At 35.3% G+C, this 20,386-nt stretch overlaps 1 protein-coding gene across 2 annotated transcripts in view; it reads left to right on the top strand.

The window, feature by feature from the left end:
• Nucleotides 1-6,168: 6,168 nt before the first annotated feature.
• The window catches only part of txlnba (taxilin beta a), a 30,355-nt gene continuing 16,137 nt past the window's right edge, over nt 6,169-20,386 (top strand). For both annotated transcript variants that reach the window (XM_073853196.1, XM_073853197.1), the window contains exons 1-4: nt 6,169-6,290; nt 8,674-8,968; nt 12,917-13,008; nt 13,539-13,709. In XM_073853196.1, coding sequence (XP_073709297.1) covers nt 8,680-8,968; nt 12,917-13,008; nt 13,539-13,709 — 552 coding nt within the window. In that variant the 5' untranslated portion in view covers nt 6,169-6,290; nt 8,674-8,679. The remainder of the gene's footprint in view (nt 6,291-8,673; nt 8,969-12,916; nt 13,009-13,538; nt 13,710-20,386) is intronic.

Genomic DNA, 20,386 nt, shown 5'->3' with positions numbered 1-20,386 from the left:
TTTTTGCTTGCTTAGATAAGCACTTATGTTGGAGAGTAATTCTTTTCCCCATTTGCCTTTTCCTAAAGGAAATAGTTCTTGTGAGCCAGCAAATGAATAGGGCTGGATTTTTTTGTGAAAAGATCAAGAAAAGAAGAAAAAAGGGAAGCGCAATAGGAGACCCAGTTGACATCACCCATGAAAGAAAAATCACAAATGAGATCTCTTTGATATGTCTGGTCCTGGTCAGCAATGATATTAAATGGAGAGCAAATTGAGACTGCCTTAAAGGGATAGTTCACCCAAAAATGAAAATTCTGTCATTAATTACTCACCCTCATGTCATTTCAAACCAAGACCTTCATTGATCTTCGGAACACAAATTAAGATATTTTTGATGAAATCCCAGAGCTTTTGAAGCTTTATGTCGTTATTTTTGTTTTGCACAAAAGTATTCTCATAGCTTCATAAAATTAAGGTTGAGCCACTGATGTCAAATGGACTATTTTAACATGTCAGTTGCATTGCTGTATATTCCAGGTCAAAAAGCTTTCGTATTTCATCAAAAATATCTTAATTTGTGTTCTGAAGATGAACAAAGGTCTTGGTTTGGAACAACATGAAGGTGAGTAATTAATGACAGAATTTTCATTTTTTGGTAAACTATCCGATTAACCCTTATTCATCTTTCTCCATCTAGTGTTGAGAACTCACAATTGTCACGCATTGTATTCAAAGTCTGCAATTAAACCAGAGCTCATAGCCAGAGAATTACAGATTTGTGCAAAAAAATTTGGGGCTACTTTATAATTGTCGATTAAAAAATATTGCGAAATGGCGGCGTTTCCACTAACCGATGTTATGCGACTGAAGCATATTTTTTCAGCAGTCATGGCAATGGATTTTTGTGGGATTTTGGCTATATTTAACCGAATGTGACCTGTAAATGTAAAAAAAAAAAAAAACGTTTCCATTGCTGTTTCGCAAAATATTCCTTTTTTGAATTGCCTGAAAAACCACCTCATGCGAGCCAAAAATTTTTTTTTACTAGCTGCGTTTCCATATATATATTTATAACTCACAATTCTGAGAAAAAGGTCAGAATAGTACGGTGAGTTGGTATCACGCAATTCTGAAAAAAGTCACAATTCTAACTATTTTCCTCAGAATTGTAAAATAAACTCTGAGGAATAAAGTTGCAAATGTGAGTTTGTAATTGCAATTCTGATTTTATCTCGCAATCAAAATTGCGACTTTATTTCTCAGAATTGCAAGTTTATATCTCACAATTCTGACTTTAGAACACGCAATTGTGAGAAAAAAGTAAGAAGTGCGAGATGTGTCGGCGCCAATAGCCTTGGAGGCAGTGAGCCGACATATGGTGCAGTTGATCGAATCCCGCCTCTTGGATAAAATGTCCAGATTCGGCTTCTGTACATACCACATTCCTTTGCTCTTGGAGGACTGGGTGCAAATTGCATTAAAGTCAACGCAGAGGGATGTTGACTGTTATAATTGCCTTCACTGTGGGAATATTGGTTGTGCTCATCCCTAACAGTCAGCTCTGAGCCCCCCTGTGCTTTCCAGTCTCTGTTACTGTGAATCCAGACACCTCCTCCAGCCTGCATTCCAAGGAGAAACTGTAGCCTACAAACAAGTCAGTGACATACAATGTCAGGAGAACTGCAGGATTGTGTCTTCTTGAGAGCGTGAGGAGAAATCTTCTCTGTTAGCTTGTGCCTCATGCATGTATGACACATCTTCCCATCAAATGCTGCTCCATCTCTGCCCAGTGAATAAAACACAAGCTAAAAAATAAGATATTCACTTTACTCAGAGATATCTGTATTTCAGCTCCATTTTTCTAATGGTATTCCTTTAAATTTTTCTCTAAAAGTTTTAAAAAACTGATCTAATTATGTTGTAGGGTAACCAAATTTGTGATATACAGTAATGTGATATACATGGTTTTTCCTTCTGGAGCATCAGTGAGCTGTGAGTGAGTTGCATATGAGTCCCTCAGTTGTCCTCAGTGTGAAAAAAAGGATCTCAAAAGCATACAGTCATTGTTGGAAAGGGTTCAAAATACACTGAAATGCTGAAAAACCAAATAAATTTGTGGGACCTGAAGGATTTTTCTAAAACAGCAGGCAGTTTAACTGTTTAGGACAAACAAGGGACTCATAAACAACTATCACTAAACAAAAAACAGCTGTGGATCATTCAGGCAAGAACACAGTATTAATAATCAAGGGCATGTAAACTTTTGAACTGGGTCATTTTTATAAATTCAACTAGTATTTTCTCTTGTGGACTAAATATAAACATCTTTTATGTGAAATATCTTATTCAAGTCAGTACTAAATAAACAATAACATGTATTTTGTATGATCTTGTATGATCTATGACCTCTTCTTTTGGTCATAACATTTTGCAGATTCTGAAAGGGATGTCAATTAAAAAAAATGTAATTAAAAAAATATTTTGTGACTGTAAGATTTATTTTTACTATTCACCATCTGCTATTTATTTTAACAACAAATCTGTAATTTAAAAATGGCAGACTAGAATACTGCAAGCCTCATTATCAACCATTAAATACAATGTGTGACAGGGCAAATTATGTGCAGGATATATGGATGTTCCTGTCTGTGCAAAACAGTCCAAGGATCAGAGTGCTTTTGACAGCACCTGGAGAGAAGGGAAAGCGAGGCAGGAGGAGACGTGGACAGATCTGACTTAATTTGACTGCATGAGTCAGCAGCTCATTTAGAGGAGCTCTCAAGCCAAAAATAAATAATAAAAAAAACTGGGCAAGATTCTGTTATGACTTTGTCATAAGACTCCTATGCCATGGAAAACAGGAAAAGAGCAATCTGAAGAAGTATCGCTCATTCTTACCAGCTCATATGTGCCTGTAACAGCAAAACCTACAAGGCCAGAAACATTGACAGTTGCGGCGAAATGCGCCTCAAGGTTAAAGAGACATTTATAAAAACATCCAAGCAAAAGAACTCTCAAAGAACAAGGACGTTACAATCATTAATTGAGATGCAGGGGCTGAGAGAAATAATTAAGCCTGGAGCCAATGTCAGAATCATTTCTATCTGGTGATTAAAAAGATTCCCTAATAAAAGCCAAAGAGGGTGAGGATTATCCGAGAGACGATCCGCGCTAAAGACTATCGCCCACCACTCTTTACAAATCCTTAACATGACCCTCAAAAACATTTGACTCATTTGTGCTTCTAGAGAGCTATTGCAAATAGCAAAATGATGATTCTAATGACCAAATTTGATAATATCAGCATTTAAAACCACACTACATAGGTCAAACATTAAAGACCCCATGGCATTGTTTGATGAATGGATGGGTGGCTGGATTTCACAGTTGCGTGCCAAATATTTTTAAATATTTAGAAATGTGCCAACAAAACGCTGTTATGGAGTGAGTTGCATTGGAGATGCTAATCACTTCACAATTCTCCATTTGCATGATTTGAAGTGATTAGAGTGCAATTGACTGGAATTATGGTGGACAAATGTGATAATAAATGCTAATAGGAGCTGTGAAAACCCAATGCTAAGCAGATTGTTACAAGAAATTGGTCCTCAGGCATTCAGTACACAAGTCAATAACTGAGAGGGCCGCCCAGATTTGCATGTTAACCCTATAAAGCCACGTGTGTCACATTTAATATGCAAATTTTGAAGAGGTCTACATTATGAATAGAGTGTTTTCAGAACACGTCATCAATCATCCATATTGGCGCCACTGAACTCAACAAAACTCGCATATTTGGCTGATTATTACTGCTGAAAATGGTCAATTATTGTCATGTTTTGGGCTGTAATCGGTCGAACTAGGAAAAACATTTGGAGTGCTAACGACTGACAAAAGTTATAACAAATCAAGGAGAAGACTGCAAAAAAAAACTGTCTGAGGAACAAAAGGCATTTGTGGTTGATTAAACTGAACCAGGATTTTCTAGAGCAATTATCTTGATGACATTCGTGTTTGTTTTTATCATTTCCAGTCAGGTAGGTGAAATATTAGGCTAATATCTTAATTAATACTGCTTGTACGCATCTTTACCACCTATTAACTTTAGTTTGTCAAACTATTGCGCCCTTTCCTACTTACCAAGCTTCCACATGTTTTTTTTCTGGTTTAGACAGCATAAATTAGCAGAGCAACAAGTTTAGTAGTACATTAATCTTGCAATCAATGCTGCTGTTTACATCTCCAATATGGCCACGCATCTGGGTAACTGACCAAACCATGATGTAAGTGCAAATCCTCTATATAATTAAAATTTGGCTGAAAAAAACTGTTGTACACAACTTACATGCCTTCTGTCGGCTGATTGATAGCAACCTCCACCTTCAGGTTGTGGTACATATGTGATTTTACATCTAAATCTTTACTGACTTTTATAAAGTAAACGTAAGAATAATTAAAGCCGCACGATTCTGGATAAATTGAAAATAACGATTCTGAACCAAGCAAAATATCATGTAATTTACTAGAGGCTGTGACAAAATCCTAATTGCCTCATTCTATTCATAAATGTTTAATTGATCTGAATGAATTATTTTTATAAAATTGTTTTAATGAACGATTCAATTTCTCACTCATAAATACCTAATTTGCACTGATTGGTTTTTAACGAATCTTTTAAATGTATGATTCAATAACAAATACATTTTTTAAGTCACAATGTAATCAACACTGTAATCAACAAACGTAATTTGAACCGGCAATTTGAAGCAAAAATTTACTTTACTTCCTACAGATTTTGATCGCTACCATAGACATCAGTGTTTATATCTGAACTATAAACTTTAATCCCAGTACTTAGACACGAGACATAAATAATACTATGTGGTTAAAAGTTTGTGTTGTGAAGCTATTTCTTACCTTGTGAACACAGATTCGAATGCTCCGATATGAATTTGTCAAAGGTTTAATAGACTGGTTGAATTAATAGAATCGTTGTCATTTAGAAATAAGATCATGTGGGTGTTTGAATTGAGATCGCGATCTAACATTTAGTGCCTAAAGCAACTTAGGTTTACTTAATTATCCATACATGACTTTTTAGAAAAATCGTGTTAAAATCAAATATGATACATTACACTTTTGAGAATTAAGCCAAAGGTCACGATTTGTTCAGTTACCTGGATGCAGCACGCTGCGATAATCGGATGTAAACTACAGCATGGATTGCAAGGTTAATGTACTACTGAATATGTTGTTCTGCTAATTTATATTGTCTAAACCACGGAAAAACGTGCGGAAGCTGATAAATCATAGAGAAGGACTTAATAAGCAGGAAAGGGCGCAGTATTTTGACAAACTAAAGTTAATAGGTGGTAAAGATACGTACGATATTCGTAAGATATTAGCCTAATATTTCCTACCTGACCGGAAATGTTAAGAACAAACACGAATGTTGTCAAGATTCTTGCCATGGAAGTCCTGGTTCAGTTTGGCCAACCACAAATGCCTTTTGTTCCTCGGACAGTTTTTGTACTCTCCTCCTTGATTACTATAACATTTACGTACAATATACGTAAGTTATCCTACTCCTTGATTACTATGACATTTGATAGTCTATAGTAAATGTGAAACACTATATAACTACAGAGTTTTGATCCTACAACTAAGAATTTAAATATTATCTAAGACATTATTATTAGGAGATATAGGAGGACAAGTGATATTTAAATGCTTTTTTATAAGTAGTCCGCTATACTGTTATAAATATCTCATTGATTATATTACAAGCTATCCGAATTTCAGATTTATTTTGGCCATATTAATATCAGCATCAATTGAGATTTTCTACCTTCTCAAGTAAAAGCTCCATATTCTCACTATCAAACATATATATACTGTATATATATTACATGATATATCAGGCTTTACAGGGTTAAAATAACAAATCAACATTTTCTTTTACTTCTAGTGCTAAACCAGAATGAATGTTATATTAGTAGATCTATGATAACTATCTACAATAACAAGTCTGAAGCCTTTCAAAGGATTCTACAAAATTAGCTCCTCAGCTGTCTTCCTGAAAAGCCTGAGAAAAGATCTTTCTCGACGACAGGCCGTTTCATTCAGAGTGTTTGGACAACGCTTCCATTGGTGTTCCCGTGGAGGTTATTTTGAGGGGCTCGTGCTGTCAGCTGTTGTCTTGAGTCCTTCTGGACCCTCCTCACTTCTCTCTTTCACTCTGATAAAACTGTGGACTGACTGGTTCATTGTCCTCCTTTTCTATTTGAACCCGAACAGACACGTGTGGGGTAAGTCTTAAGCTTCTCTATTTTATTTAACTGTATCTGATGTTGAGCTGAATGCCACCAGTGTGTGTTTGAGAAACATTTGAGTTGGTTGGATGTATTTTAGTGTACATTTCATTTCAGTCATTCTAGTTTGGTTTTAGCATTATGATTAAGTAATATGAAGATGAAGCCAATTCCAATGCAATAATTCAGTTTTAAACTCAGATTTTTGCCAAATTTAAAACGTGCCAACATTAGTCTTATATGCTTTGTTCTGAGTCGTGTTTAGATGTAAACCGATGTTTAGAATAGTCATTGTTTTTTCCACTTTGCGTAAAACTGCCACCATTGACATCAGAGTGTACGTGGCTAGACTAAGAAATAGCTTGTCCATATTTAGAGGGTCCAAAAATAGCGTGTGGCTTCACAACAGGTGCCATGTTGCTGAAGGAGGAGGGGTGATGGAAGAGGAGAAGGAGGGGTGGATACATGCACATGGGGGTTGGAATGGGGGCTATAATTTTAACCTGATAAGCAACCGAGCTAGGACATAAACAAGCTCTGGAATCTCAGAGTTCATTCCACATGAAATCAGCTGTGTAGAGCTGAAGGGCTTCGGGCCTGGCGCTATCTGTGACACATCAGATTTAGAGGCTCAACGATACTCTGCCACTGTGATTTGTGCTATTTTCTCCGCACCCCCCCCCTCTAGCCTCGTGTCACAAGCGGCTCCTTGCCACTCTTCAGATGTCCACCAGACGTAGAGGCAGCTTAGCGATCAGATGTAACACTTTATCTATGGCTTGCATTTATCCATCTAGCACTGAGTAGATCAATAACTCAATAAATAGAAAAAAATCTGTAGCCAGTTCTGTATCTTGTACAGATAAAATAAAATAGGGCATAAGAAATCAGCACCAAATCAGAATATTAGAATGATTTTTGAAGGATCATATTATACTGAAGACTGCTGAAAATTCAGGTTTACCATCACAGGAATACATTTTGAAATATATTAAAATAGAAAATAATATATTTGTTAAATTGTAACAATATTTCACAATTTTTACTGTACAGTACTTTCGAACAAATGCAGCATAAGTCATAGGTCAAGGATGCATTTATTTGATTAAAAATACAGAAAAAACAGTAATATTGTGAAATATTATTGCAATTTAAAATAGTGTTTTTTTAATTTAATATACCTTAAAATAGAATTTATTCCTGTGATGCAAAGCTGAATTTTCAGCATCATTACTCTAGTTTTCAGTGTCATATGATCCTTTAGAAATCATTCTAATATGATGATTTATTATCAATGTTGTAAATGGTTTTGCTGCTTAATATTTTTTTGTAACCTGTGATAATTTTAGTTAGATTCTTGAATGGATAAAATGTTAAAAAGAACAGCATTTATTTAAAATAGAGATCTTTTATAACAATGAACACTACTGTTCAAGGTTTGGGGTCAGAACATTTTTTTTTTCTTTCTTTTTTCTTTGAAAGAAATTATGCTGTTATTCAGCAAGGATGTGTTAAATTGATAAAAAGTGATAGTAAAGATTCTATTTTGAATAAATGCTGTTCAAATAACCCTGAAAAAATATCACAGGTTACAAAAAAATATTAACTTTTTTCAGCATTGATAACAAATTAGCATATTAGAATTATTTTGATAAAAATTCAGCTTTGCATCACAGAAATAAATTATATTTGAAAGTATATTAAAATAGAAAACTGTTATTTTAGATTACAATATTATTGTCATAATGTTTTTTCATCAAATAAATGGATCTTTAATGAGCTTAAGAGACTTCTTCAAAAACATTACCAATCTTACTGATTCCAAAAGTTTGAACTGCTATTAATATATATATATAAAATATTAGTAGGCAACAGTATCAACAAGACAAATAAACAGACAGAACTAATTAAATTACTGGCCATCGTTATTACATAGACAAATCGTTTCGTATTTCCGTATTTTCCAATTCTCCGTTTTAAGTTTCTGCAAATATTTATTTTTCAAGGTCACTTCTCTATTATCCGTATTGTTTCTGCCTGAGGCAAATACATTAATCAAATGTTCTTTCATTTCCTTGAATTTAAATTCCCGTTTCTTACAAACAACCTCATGCATTTCAAACATAAATTCCCTCTATTTATGCAAACATACCACAAACTGGCCAAAAGCCATCCGTCTTCACTTTAGTGGCTGGTGATTTCAGGGAGTCATATCAAACCTCTCTACAAGTAATGCATAATCACTTCTCATTAATTTCAACAGTCTCATTTCAGCATCAAGCCAAGAGTGTAATCAAGGAATTGGCTGTTCTACCTCTGCTAATCAATCTGCCTTCTTACGAAGCACTTTTTTATGATATATTTAACTTGATTTTTGCAGCAGACGATGGAGGGCAGTGACCAGAACACCAATGAACAAGTCATTGGCCCCGAGGAGCAGCCAGTGGACCCAATGGAGGACTTCAGCCGGCAGCTAGAGGATATAATCAACACGTATGGAACAGCATCCAGCCTGATGCAGGAGCAGATCTCCATCCTGGAGTCTGAGGAGCAAAAAGAAGAGGAGGAGAAAAAGGAAGAAGAGGCAAAGGCTGATGAAGAGGCTGACCCACAAAAAGCTGGTGCCAGTCCAGAGAAGGAGCAGATAGCTGATAAGAAACTCCTCAAGGGCCTGGGTGAGGAATCTGCCTTTCTTCTGTTCGTTTAATTAACAACAGAAATGCCTTGGGAGTAAGCAAAGTAAAAAACTAAACCTCACAAAGAGAATTTTCATTTTGCTCAGTATCATAAAACTCTATACAGCAAAAATCAGTCAATAATTAGTGAAGAACATGGGTCATTCTATGACATAGGTGTCATTTAAAAGGAGAAGTTCACTTTCAGAACAAAAATGTACAGATAATTGACTCACCCCCTTGTCATCCAAGATGTTTATGTCTTTCTTTCTTCAGTCGTAAAGAAATTATGTTTTTTAAGGAAAACATTTCAGGAATTATCTCCATATAGTGGACTTCTATGGTCCCGCGAGTTTGAACTTCCAAAATGCAGTTTAAATGCAGCTTCAAAGATCTCAAGGATGGTCTTATCTAGCGAAACAATCAGGTATTTTCTAAAAAAATTGACAATTTATATACTTTTTAACCTCAAATACCCATCTTGTCTAGTTTACGGAGTACGCATGCACATCGTAGAGCTAGACAAGATGAGCATTTGAGGTTAAAAAGTATATAAATTTTTTTTTTTTTTTTTTTTTTTTAGAAAATAACCAATCGTTCCGCTAGATAAGATCTTTCTTCCCTAGGTGGGATTGTTTAGAGACCTTTGAAGCTGCATTTATACTGCATTTTGGAAATTCAAAGTCCACCATATGGAGAGAAATCCTGAAATGTGTTCCTTAAAAAACATAATTTCTTTATGACTGAAGAAACAAAATAAACATCTTGGATGACAAGGGGGTGAGTAAATTCTCTGTAAATTTTTGTTCTGGAAGTGAACTTCCATATCAAGTTAATCAGAAATACAGTAAAACAGTCTGACTGTTGACTGTAAAATGACTGTTTTCTATTTTAATATTTGGTCCCACTTTACATTAGGTGGCCTTAACAACTATGTACTTACATTTAAATTAATAATTTGGTACAGTGTACTTATTGTGTACATACATGTTTTTACATTGTATTTATATATTTTTAAAAACCTATATGTAATTACATTTGTAATTAATTTCTGTAATTACCACTGTTGAACCAACCCTTACACCCTAACCCACCCTGAAACCTACTCATACCACCAAACCTGCCCTTAACCTTACCCATATCCCACCTTAATAGAAGCAAAAGTGTTTTGCAATGCAATATGACCACATTAAGTACATTGGACTTTAAGTACATAATAATTAAGGCCACCTAATATAAAGTGTGACCTAATATTTTTAGTATTTTAATGTTTCTGTGATGCAAAGCTGAATTTTCAGCAGCCATTACGCCAGACTTCATTGTCACATCCTTCAGAAATTATTATGATATGCTGATTTGGTGCTTAAAAAACATTTTTTTATTATTATTAATGTTGAAAACAACTGCTTAATATTTTGTGGTAATATTCCTATGATGTATACATCATTGTCAGGATTCATTGATAAGTAGAAAGTTCAAAAGAACAGCGTTAACAATTTGAAATTAATTTTGTTGTAACATTAGCCCCTTTCACACAGTAATACCAGTCAATTGCCAAAATTACCAACTTTATCGTTAAAAATGCACTGTTCACACAGGCAACGACGTTCCATCTTTTTACCGGTAAAACATCATTCGCACATCAGCTTCAAAATACCGGTAAATTCTATGACATCATTAACCAGAAATGCCTTCGGCTCATGGGGTTCAGTTGTAACTTTTGTGTCAAACGTTCACACTCATGGAGCTGTTTTTGGCCCAGAGACATTGTATTAGATAACTTCAAATCAAACTACACAGTGTAGAGTAAATGCGTCATCTGTGTCAGAACGTTATGATCGGCCCAGAGTAGATGCTTGCGTCAGGGTGTTCTGCGTTCACAATTTACCAGTAATGTTACAACTTCTCATACCGGTAAATTGCCAGAACGAATTTACCGGTATTTTTTAGATCATCCTGTTCACACACAATCTTTTAATGGTAATTTACTGGTAATTTATGTGTGAAAGGAGCTTATATTGTCTTCACTGTCATATTTGATCAGTTTAATGCATCCTAAATAAACAACAGTGTTAATTTCTCTTGAACAAAAAATCTTGCTTACCCCAAATATTTGAGCAGTAATGTATGAATGGGTGACACAAATGACATCCATTTTGTTAAATGACCCACAGAGCAGAGATTTCAGAGAGAAAACTGATTACTGTTTTATGTTTGAAAAATAATGCCGTATGTAGCACCTCTCAATCGTACAGATGGAGCCATAAACAGTGATTGGGTTTTTCTAGCAGCAGGATGGTCGAGTGCCATGAGTGTAGTAATCAACTGTTTGGAAAATTTCCATTCTCAAGGAAAGAATCCTTATGTCAATACTAAAGCCCACTTCACCATCAGCAAATGTGGACCGCTATAGTGCTTGACTTAGTCTTTTTTTTTTTTTTTGACACAATCTGGGTTTAAAGGAAATTTTTACACAGGAATGAAAATTCTGTCATCATTTACTTACCCTCATGTTGTTGCAAACCTGCATGACTTCCCCCTGTGGAATAAAAAATGTATAAAGTACCGGTCACTCATTTCAATTTAATTACAATGAATGGTTGTTGGAGCTTTTAAAGGGGACATCAGATGCCCATTTTCCACAAGTTGGTATGATTCTTTAGGGTCTTCATGAAATATCTATAATACACTTTGGTTAAAATTCCTCAATGGTCATGTAAAACAACACTTTTTTGACATTTTTATCAAAAACAGCTCTGTTCACAGCGAGCTGTTTCGGTGCATGGCTCTTTAAATGATAATGAGCTACTGCTCACCCCACCCCCTATTCTGTTTTTTGTGTGTTCAGTAGTGCATTACCATCAAAAACAAAACTAATCCACTGCGTCCTCTGTGGCTCTGATGTCGGGATAAAATGAAGCCTCTTATGTTCAAATTTACATCCAACTACAAAACACCTGCATTGCGTATGAGACATTACAACTGGCTGAGGGAGGAAATATGCTAATATGGGATGGTCCATCAGTAGCCATGGGCGGGGCCTGAGCATTATGATGTCATAATGCTCAGAAAATCAAAATGGCTTGTTTTTGTTTGTTTAAATGGGGTTAAAAGAAATTATTCTTATTGGGTTGCTGAGATTACTGGAGATTAAAAAAGGGAGTGAATAGATTTTTATCACTGTAGGGTTGTTGTTTCCAAAAAAAAAAAAAATATGTGCAAGACACATGTATATGCAAACACCATGTAAAAGTGAATTTTGCATCCAATGTCCCCTTTAAGATAAAAAAACACATAAAAAAAGGATCAAGTGTATCATAAAAGTGGTCCATATGACTCATGCACTATAGTTCAAGTCTTCTGACATAATATAAATAGTTTTGTATAAGAATAGTCACAGATAAATTTGGCTGGTAGCTACTGCAGCCAAGTTATTCAATGGGTCAAATTGCTGAACTGAAAAACTAGACCAGTCTAAATTGTGAACAAATCATTCAGACCGGTTCTGTGAACTAGCTCAACAATTCATTTTACGATCAATGAATAAAACACTGCTTGTCAGTTTGTTCCTTACACAAAGCTGTCTTAAAGCTTCTGAAGATTTGGAATATAGGACAAAAATGTTATGAAACACTTTTAAAGTGCTGCTTTTTGGAGATTTCTAATGTAAAAAGACAACTTAAAGGTTTGGAATGACAAGAGGGTGAATAAATAATGACAGAGTTTTCATTTTTGGATGAACCATCCCCTTAAGGCTGAGTATGTGTCTTGTGCCTTGTTTGCTTCTCTCAACTATTTTATCGTAGTAAACGCTATCACGCTGTGATTTCACCACTTCTCTCGTTGATTTATTTTGAAGCGTGCATGCAGAACTCTCCCTTGTGGGCTTCAGTTCATCTTCTTTATCTTTTCATTCTCTGATCTGAACGGAAAACGCTTGTCTCGTAGGTAAAGAGGCCGCATCCTTATTGCAAAGCCTGAACAAGCTCGGCTCACCAGAAGAGAAAGTGGAAATGGTGTTGAAGAAATACACTGAGCTGGTGAGTATCCAGACCCATGAGAGATGCCGCTCTCTGAACAGTTTTCACCGCCGGCAACAACAATGTATGGAGGACAGTTAAGAGGAAACAAATAGAACACAAACCGGATTGACACGGAGAGAAAATAAAAGAATGCCTGGTGTAATGTTAAGAGCGGTTTCACTGATACTGCGATGACCTAAATATTCAACGCCCTGGGCTGAATAAGCCTAGTCTGAACACAAGGCCATATGCCACACAAGAAAGCCACAACACTTGCTTCAATTTCAGAACACAGAGATAATGTCAGGGGCACATAGAGAGGAACATATGACAGAAGACTACAAGTAATTCTCCCAGTTCTGACAAAACCTCAGAAATATACAATCTAAGGGCTCTGTTTATGTGGGAAACTGCAAAAGTCTGCCATTCCAAAATCTTCTCGAGGAACAACCAGACAGACATTATCTAAAGCAGCTTTAGAGGTGTTAAAGCAATGTATAAGATGATGTATGGATCACACCTGTGTGTGTTTTGTGCATATGGTGCAGGTGGAGGAACACAGGACTGACAAGAAACAGCTGGAGCAGCTTCAGCAGAGACAGGGTTTTCTGGTCAAGCAGAGAGATCAGCTTCAGTTCGAGCACAGTCGTGCCATCCTGGCCCGCAGCAAGCTGGAGATGCTCTGCAGGGAGCTTCAGAGACATAACAGGACACTGAAGGTGAGAACACGATCTACTGACTAAGAGACTGAGATGTGAAAGAAGCTATGATAGGTTTATTGGGTATGTTTGTATGTATTTAGGATAAGAAATTACAGTATTTATTTGGTCTGAATACATTCTCTTTAAAATAAACATGCCTGTTTTCTTTTGCCATTCAAATGTTTAGGGTCAGTTGGAGTCAGCTACTCTTTTAACATTTTTATTCATTAAAACAGTCTTAAAAAATATTGACTTCTACAAAAACATTATAATTTTAACACTGAAAATAATAAGAAATGTTCCCCTGCTGATTTTGTACATTTGCCCACTGACAAAGAAATGATCAGTCTATAATGTTAATGGTAGGTTTATTTGAACAGTTAAAGAACAGAATAGCTACAAAAAATCCAGAAAAATGCATTTCAAAAAAGTTATAAATTGATTTGCATTTTAATGAGTGAAATAAGTATTTGACCCCTTATCAAAACATGACTTAGTACTTGGTGGCAAAACGCTTGTTGGCAACCACAGAGGTCAAACATTTCTTGTAGTTGGCCACCAGGTTTGCACACATCTCAGGAGGGATTTTGTCCCACTCCTCTTTGCAGATCCTCTCCAAGTCATTAGGGTATCCAGGCTGATGTTTGGCAACTCAAACCTTTAGCTCTCTCTACAGATTTTCTATAGGATTAAGCTCTGGAGACTGGCTAGGCCAATTCTCTGTTGCCTTGGCCGTGTGTTTTGGGTCATTGTCATACTGTAATACCCATCCACGACCCATTTTCAATGCCCTGGCTGAGGGAAGGAGGTTCTCACCCAAGATTTGATGGTACAATCGTACATCGTCCCTTTGATGTGGTACAGTTGTCCTGTCCCCTTAGCAGAAAGACACCCCAAGACATAATGTTTCCACCTCCGTGTTTGATGGTGAGGATGGTGTTCTTGGGGTCATAGACAGCATTCCTCCTCCTCCAAACACGGCGAGTTGAGTTGATGCCAAAGAGCTCCATTTTGGTCTCATCTGACCACAACACTTTCACCCAGTTCTCCTCTGAATCATTCAGATGTACATTAGCAAACTTCAGACGGGCATGTATGTGCTTTCTTGAGCAGGGGGACCTTGCTGGCGCTGCAGGATTTCAGTCCTTCATGGCATAGTGTGTTACCAATTGTTTTCTTGGTGACTATGGTCTTAGCTGCCTTGAGATCATTGACAAGATCCTCCTGTGTAGTTCTGGGCTGATTCCACACCATTCTCATGATCATTGAAGCTCCACAAGGTGAAATCTTGCATGGAGCCCCAGACCGAGGGAGATTGACAGTTGTTTTGTGTTTCGGTGTTTGTCAGCTTCTCACCAAGCTGCTTGGCGATGGTCTTGTAGCCCATTCCAGCCTTGTGTAGGTCTACAATCTTGTCCTTTGCATCCTTGGACAGCTCTTTGGTCTTGGCCATGGTGGAGAGATTGGAATCTGATTAACTGATTGCTTCTGTGGACAGGTGTCTTTTATACAGGTAACAAGCTTAGATCAGGAGCACTCCCTTTAGGAGAGTGCTCCTAATCTTCGCTCGTTACCTGTATAAAAGACACCTGGGAGCCAGAAATCTTGCTGATTGATAGGGGATCAAATACTTATTTCACTCATTAAAATGCAAATCAATTTTTGTTTCTTTCTTAAATGTGTTTTTCTGGATTATTTGTGGTTATTCTGTCTCTCACTGTTAAAATAAACCATTAAAATTATAGATTGATCATTTTATTGTCAGTGGGCAAATGTACAAAATCAGCAGGGGATCAAATAATTTTTCCCTCACTGTAGCATTGAATAAACAGTATTATTATGTATGTTTTCTGTTAGAGGTGGGTTTAGTGGTAGTCATTTTAACGAATTCCTACAAATTTGCCACTTTGTAAAACACGTATGATTTTTCACAAAATGTACAAATTCGTACAAGGCACGTCATACAAATTTGTACGAATTAGCCACCTCGTAAAATATATGCAAATTGATCGTGAGATAGTGTTGAATTAACAGTATTATTTTGTACATTTTTTTTTTGTGAGAAGTAGGTTTAGAGGTGATTAGAGCACCATCTGCTGTTAAAAACGAAAGAATTGCAATCAGAATCGTTCTATGAATCGTTATGCATCGATTTATCGTCACAGCCCTAAAAATATTGCTTAGAAAGAAGAGCTGTCTGAATGACATGTAAAGCGATCAGGGTTGTGTTTTTATGTGCCCTTCAGGAGTACATTTAGCTGAAATAGATAGAGCAAGACAACGATAACAGACCTTACAGCAACTTCTTGTTTGACATGTGGAGAGTTTTGAGCGTCAGACTTGTTTTCCTGTTATCCTGTTACCCGTGTCAGTATTTTGATTGCTGAGATTGAGTCGATTCAACTTCCTTCTGAGGAGACGGCGTCTTTGAGCCCAGTGGGACATTACTGCAGTGACTCTGCGTCTCTGCCTCGATGAGACACTGACTTCTCAGACTCAAAGCGCTGCTGACAGGTCACTATGACAAGAGGGATAGTGTTACCGAGCTTCAGTGACATTTGCCCTTCTTTTATAAATCAAAAGTCAAAGAGAATGTCTCACTGGCTCAAATCACTGCAGAGGCCGTGGCCTCCTGTACTTGCGTTCTGTTGGTGCTACAGTGACTACATCTACACCCCAGAGAGTATCTGTAGAGGTTTTTGTATTTTCCATGGTAATTCCAAGGTTAAATCTGCATAATGGATTTACCTAAGCAACTCCTTAAAACGATTTACACACATAAAGAAATTAATAGTACAGTTACATGAGATTTTACATTTATCATACTAAGATCATGTGACCAGCTAAAAACAACTTCTTATTGTGATTTTTATCTAGATACACTACCAGTCAAAAGTTTTTGAACAGTAAGATTTTTAATGTTTTTTAATAATTCTCTTCTGCTCACTAAGCCTGCATTTATTTGATCCAAAATACAGCAAAAGCAGTAATATTGTGAAATATTTTACTATTTAAAACAGCTGCTTTCTTTTAGATTTTTAAATGTAATTTATTCCTGTGATCAAAGCTAAATTTTCATTATCATTTTCAGTCTGTAATGATCCTTCAGGAATCATTCTAATATTCTGATCTGCTGTTCAAGAAACATTTGTATTATTATTATTATTATTATTAATATTTAAAACAGTTGAGTAAAACAGTGTATTGAATAGAAAGATCCAAAGATCAGCGTTTATCTGAAAATAAAAAGTAACATTATACATTATACCATTCAAAAGCTTGAAGTCAGTATATTTTTTTGATACTTTTTAATAGTTTTATTTAGCAAGGATGCTTTAAAGTGATCAAAAGTGATGATAAAGACATTTATAATGTTACAAATGATTTCTGTTTAATGCTGTTCTTCTAAACTTCCTATTCATCAAATAAACCTGAAAAAAATAAACTCTGTCAACTCTAAAAATTCAGCTTTGAAATCACAGGAATAAGTTACATTTTAAAATATATTTAAATAGAAAACTACCACAAAATAGTGCCACAAATATTTAGTGTTCTTATGACAAATATAGCAAAAACACAAAAACAAGAACACAAAATGATCAAGTTTGCTTTGGAAAATTACATATCTTTATATATTACATCATAAAGGTATTGTTTTTTCAGAAATAGCTTATATTAAACAGTGTTCCCACTCTCATTTTAAAAACAATCTACCCTGATTTCAAGCCTTAGTTTTGAAACATTTCAAAATTCTTATAGTTTGTCACATTTCATGAACCGAACAACGAAAGATGGTTTTAACTGATATTAGGTCAGTTTGATAATGTAGGCTCATTTTTAAGTGTAATGAATTTTAACATGTGTGAGTTATACAAAAGCCACAAAACCAGTCATAAGTGTCAGGGTTTTTTTTTTTAATCGTAATGAATAAATAAGCTTTTTCATTAATGTATAGTTTGTTAGGATAGGACAATATTTGGTTGAGATACAACTATTTGAATATCCGGAATTTGAGGGTGCAAAAAACCTAAATATTGAGAAAGTTGCCTTTAAAGTTGTTCAAATGAAGTTCTTAGCAATGCATATTACTAATCAAAAATTAAGTTATATAAATCTTCATGGAACATCTTTACTTAATATCCTAATATAGGAAGGAAAATCGATAATTTTAACCTATACAATGCATTTTTGTCTATTGTTGCAAATATACCCGTGCTACTTAATATTCTGAGTTCTTAAGTTTTGTGATCCAGGGTCACATTTGTAAAAGGTGCCATTATACATGTTCAGGATGAGTTGTCATTGCATTTACACTATTTTGACCAGCAGGTGCCTCCGTTCTGTGGTGTTTGACAGAATTGAAACAATGAATCATTTTGCAAAGCAAATGATTCAGGGTTTAAAAAAAAGCTTTGTTTCTCCCATCAACACCTTGACCAGTCGCGCTTTATGTGTTTGATTAAATAAAAAGAACTGACTCATAAGAGTCATTACCAAATAATTGGACTTCACTGGTCGTGCTGCATGTTTTTGATTCATGTAAACGGTTCTGAATATTAAAAACTGCAACCTAATTTGTGAATGCCTCTCTGAACTGAGCTGCCATATTTGTAATTTTACAATGTTATGCAGCACTTGAAATGTTTCCAGCTGTCGGATATAGCGGTCCACTCATTTCTTTCACTCTGCCAAACAATTACGTTGCCTTCCAAGAGACAATTTCACCTCCATTCGGTGAATGTGTACATAATATGAAAGATGTTATGAATCTTGCGCAAAGCACCTGGAGCCATTTTCTCAGCAACTGATTTCAGTCCATTTGTACTATTCACTGAACAGGTGCTGGAGGACTTTGTAACAAAACCTAGCGGTTTCTGTCCCAGCATCCACACACATGCTTTTTTCTCTTGGTCTGTAAGGTGACTCAGAGGAGCTTTCTAATCACGTTTGTGTTGTTTTGTTCTCCTCCAGGCATTGGAGATATTAAACTCTTGCTCTAATATGAACTCTCCATGTCTTTGGAAGTCAATGCTATCCTTCCCTAGAGGCTGGCTTTGACCTTGTTCACTCCCCAATCAATTTTATTCAAGTATTATGGAAGCCATTAATGAGCGGGTCAGAGCTGAACATCTAAGCCCCGTGTGGAGGTGCGACGCTCAGCTATGAGGACGGTAAATTAGATTTAATCTGGGGTCATTTCCTTTGCGCTTATGTGAGTGATTCACCTCCCTGATGAGCTTGCGTAGTGGTAATACAGCTTCACCTTTCCCAGATGGGAGCTTGAGACTCATGATATGTGTAAACACAGGCTAGCAAACAGATTCAGCCCTGGAGAACGCTCCATGCTCGGGTTCCTTACGATTAGCTGAGTCAGGAAACTGGCGCCTCTGAAACAGGAGCTCATGTTTACAAAGCACACACATTGGATGGCAGGCCTGCTTAGCATTCACACGTCCAATCGCAGATACTAAAAAAAGAGATATTATTTATTTAGTGGCACAAATATAGATCTCATATAGCTTAATACGTCATTAACAACGTTTGATTAAATGCTCATATGCTCACCGTTTAGACCTTGTAAGGTAGAAACAGTGTAGTTGTGTAGTATGTGGGTCACTCAGGTTCAAGTCTGGTCTATAACATGTCCATTCCCTCTATATTCTCAATTTCCTTTCACTTTTTGCTATATATAATAAAAGCCCCTTGCAAAAAGTTGTCCTTTACTCACGTACTACTTTATTAAAAATAATACATTTAAATTTGAATTAAGCTCTCTTTAAAACTCGGTTACTTCTCAAATGCCTTTTATGTATTTTATTTTAAATAATTCCAGACACAGATTTTCAATTTGTGTTTATGTGAAATACAAAAATCCATCATGTAAATATTAGAATTATATAATATGCTATTTAATATGTTTATAATGTTTTTTTTATCTAAAAAGAGATGAAAAACATGAATTAATGTGCATTTATAAATAATAAAAATGTATATGCCACTAATAAAGTTAATAAAATAGTGCAGTAACCAGTGATATTTAATGCTATTCCTATGCTATTGTGGTATTTATTAATATTTTTAATTTATTTTATGTTATGTTTTTTATTGGTTCTTAATATTTATATTTATTTAGCTTTAATGCATTTTATATCAGTTTTATTTTTAGTCCTTTTAGGACTTCAACTTAGTTAACTTAGTTGACAGTGCAACATTTCTCATTTTCATTTAGGTGTTTTTAAGTTAAGGTTTTAATCTAATATTTATATTTTATTTTATGTTATTTCAGATGTATTTTAATTAATTAAGATGAATATCAATTGTGATCAATCAAAATGCCACACTTAATAAATAATTGAATATGGTCCGTTTAATTATTATAAAATAATGCACATCCAAGGTGGTGAATTTAATATGTATATAATGTATTTTTTAGAATCTAAAAAGAAATGAAAAACATTAACCATTGTGCATTTATCAATCATTTTCATACGATAAAAAATAAAAATGTATATGCCACTAATAAAGTTTAATAAAATAGTGCAGTAACCAGTGATATTTTTTTTTCTTCATAAAAATATAATGTTTTTTTTTTTTTTTTTTTATTGGTTCTTAATATTTTTATTTACTTAGCTTTCATACATTTTATATCAGTTTTAGTTTTAGTCATTTTAGTACTTCAATTTAGTTCAAATAGT

This window comes from Garra rufa, chromosome 13 (assembly GCF_049309525.1).
Source record: "Garra rufa chromosome 13, GarRuf1.0, whole genome shotgun sequence".
In the NCBI taxonomy this organism is placed as follows: Eukaryota; Metazoa; Chordata; class Actinopteri; order Cypriniformes; family Cyprinidae; genus Garra; species Garra rufa.
The sequence above is the reverse complement of the archived record's forward strand: the minus strand, read 5'-3'. Positions and strand labels throughout refer to the sequence as shown.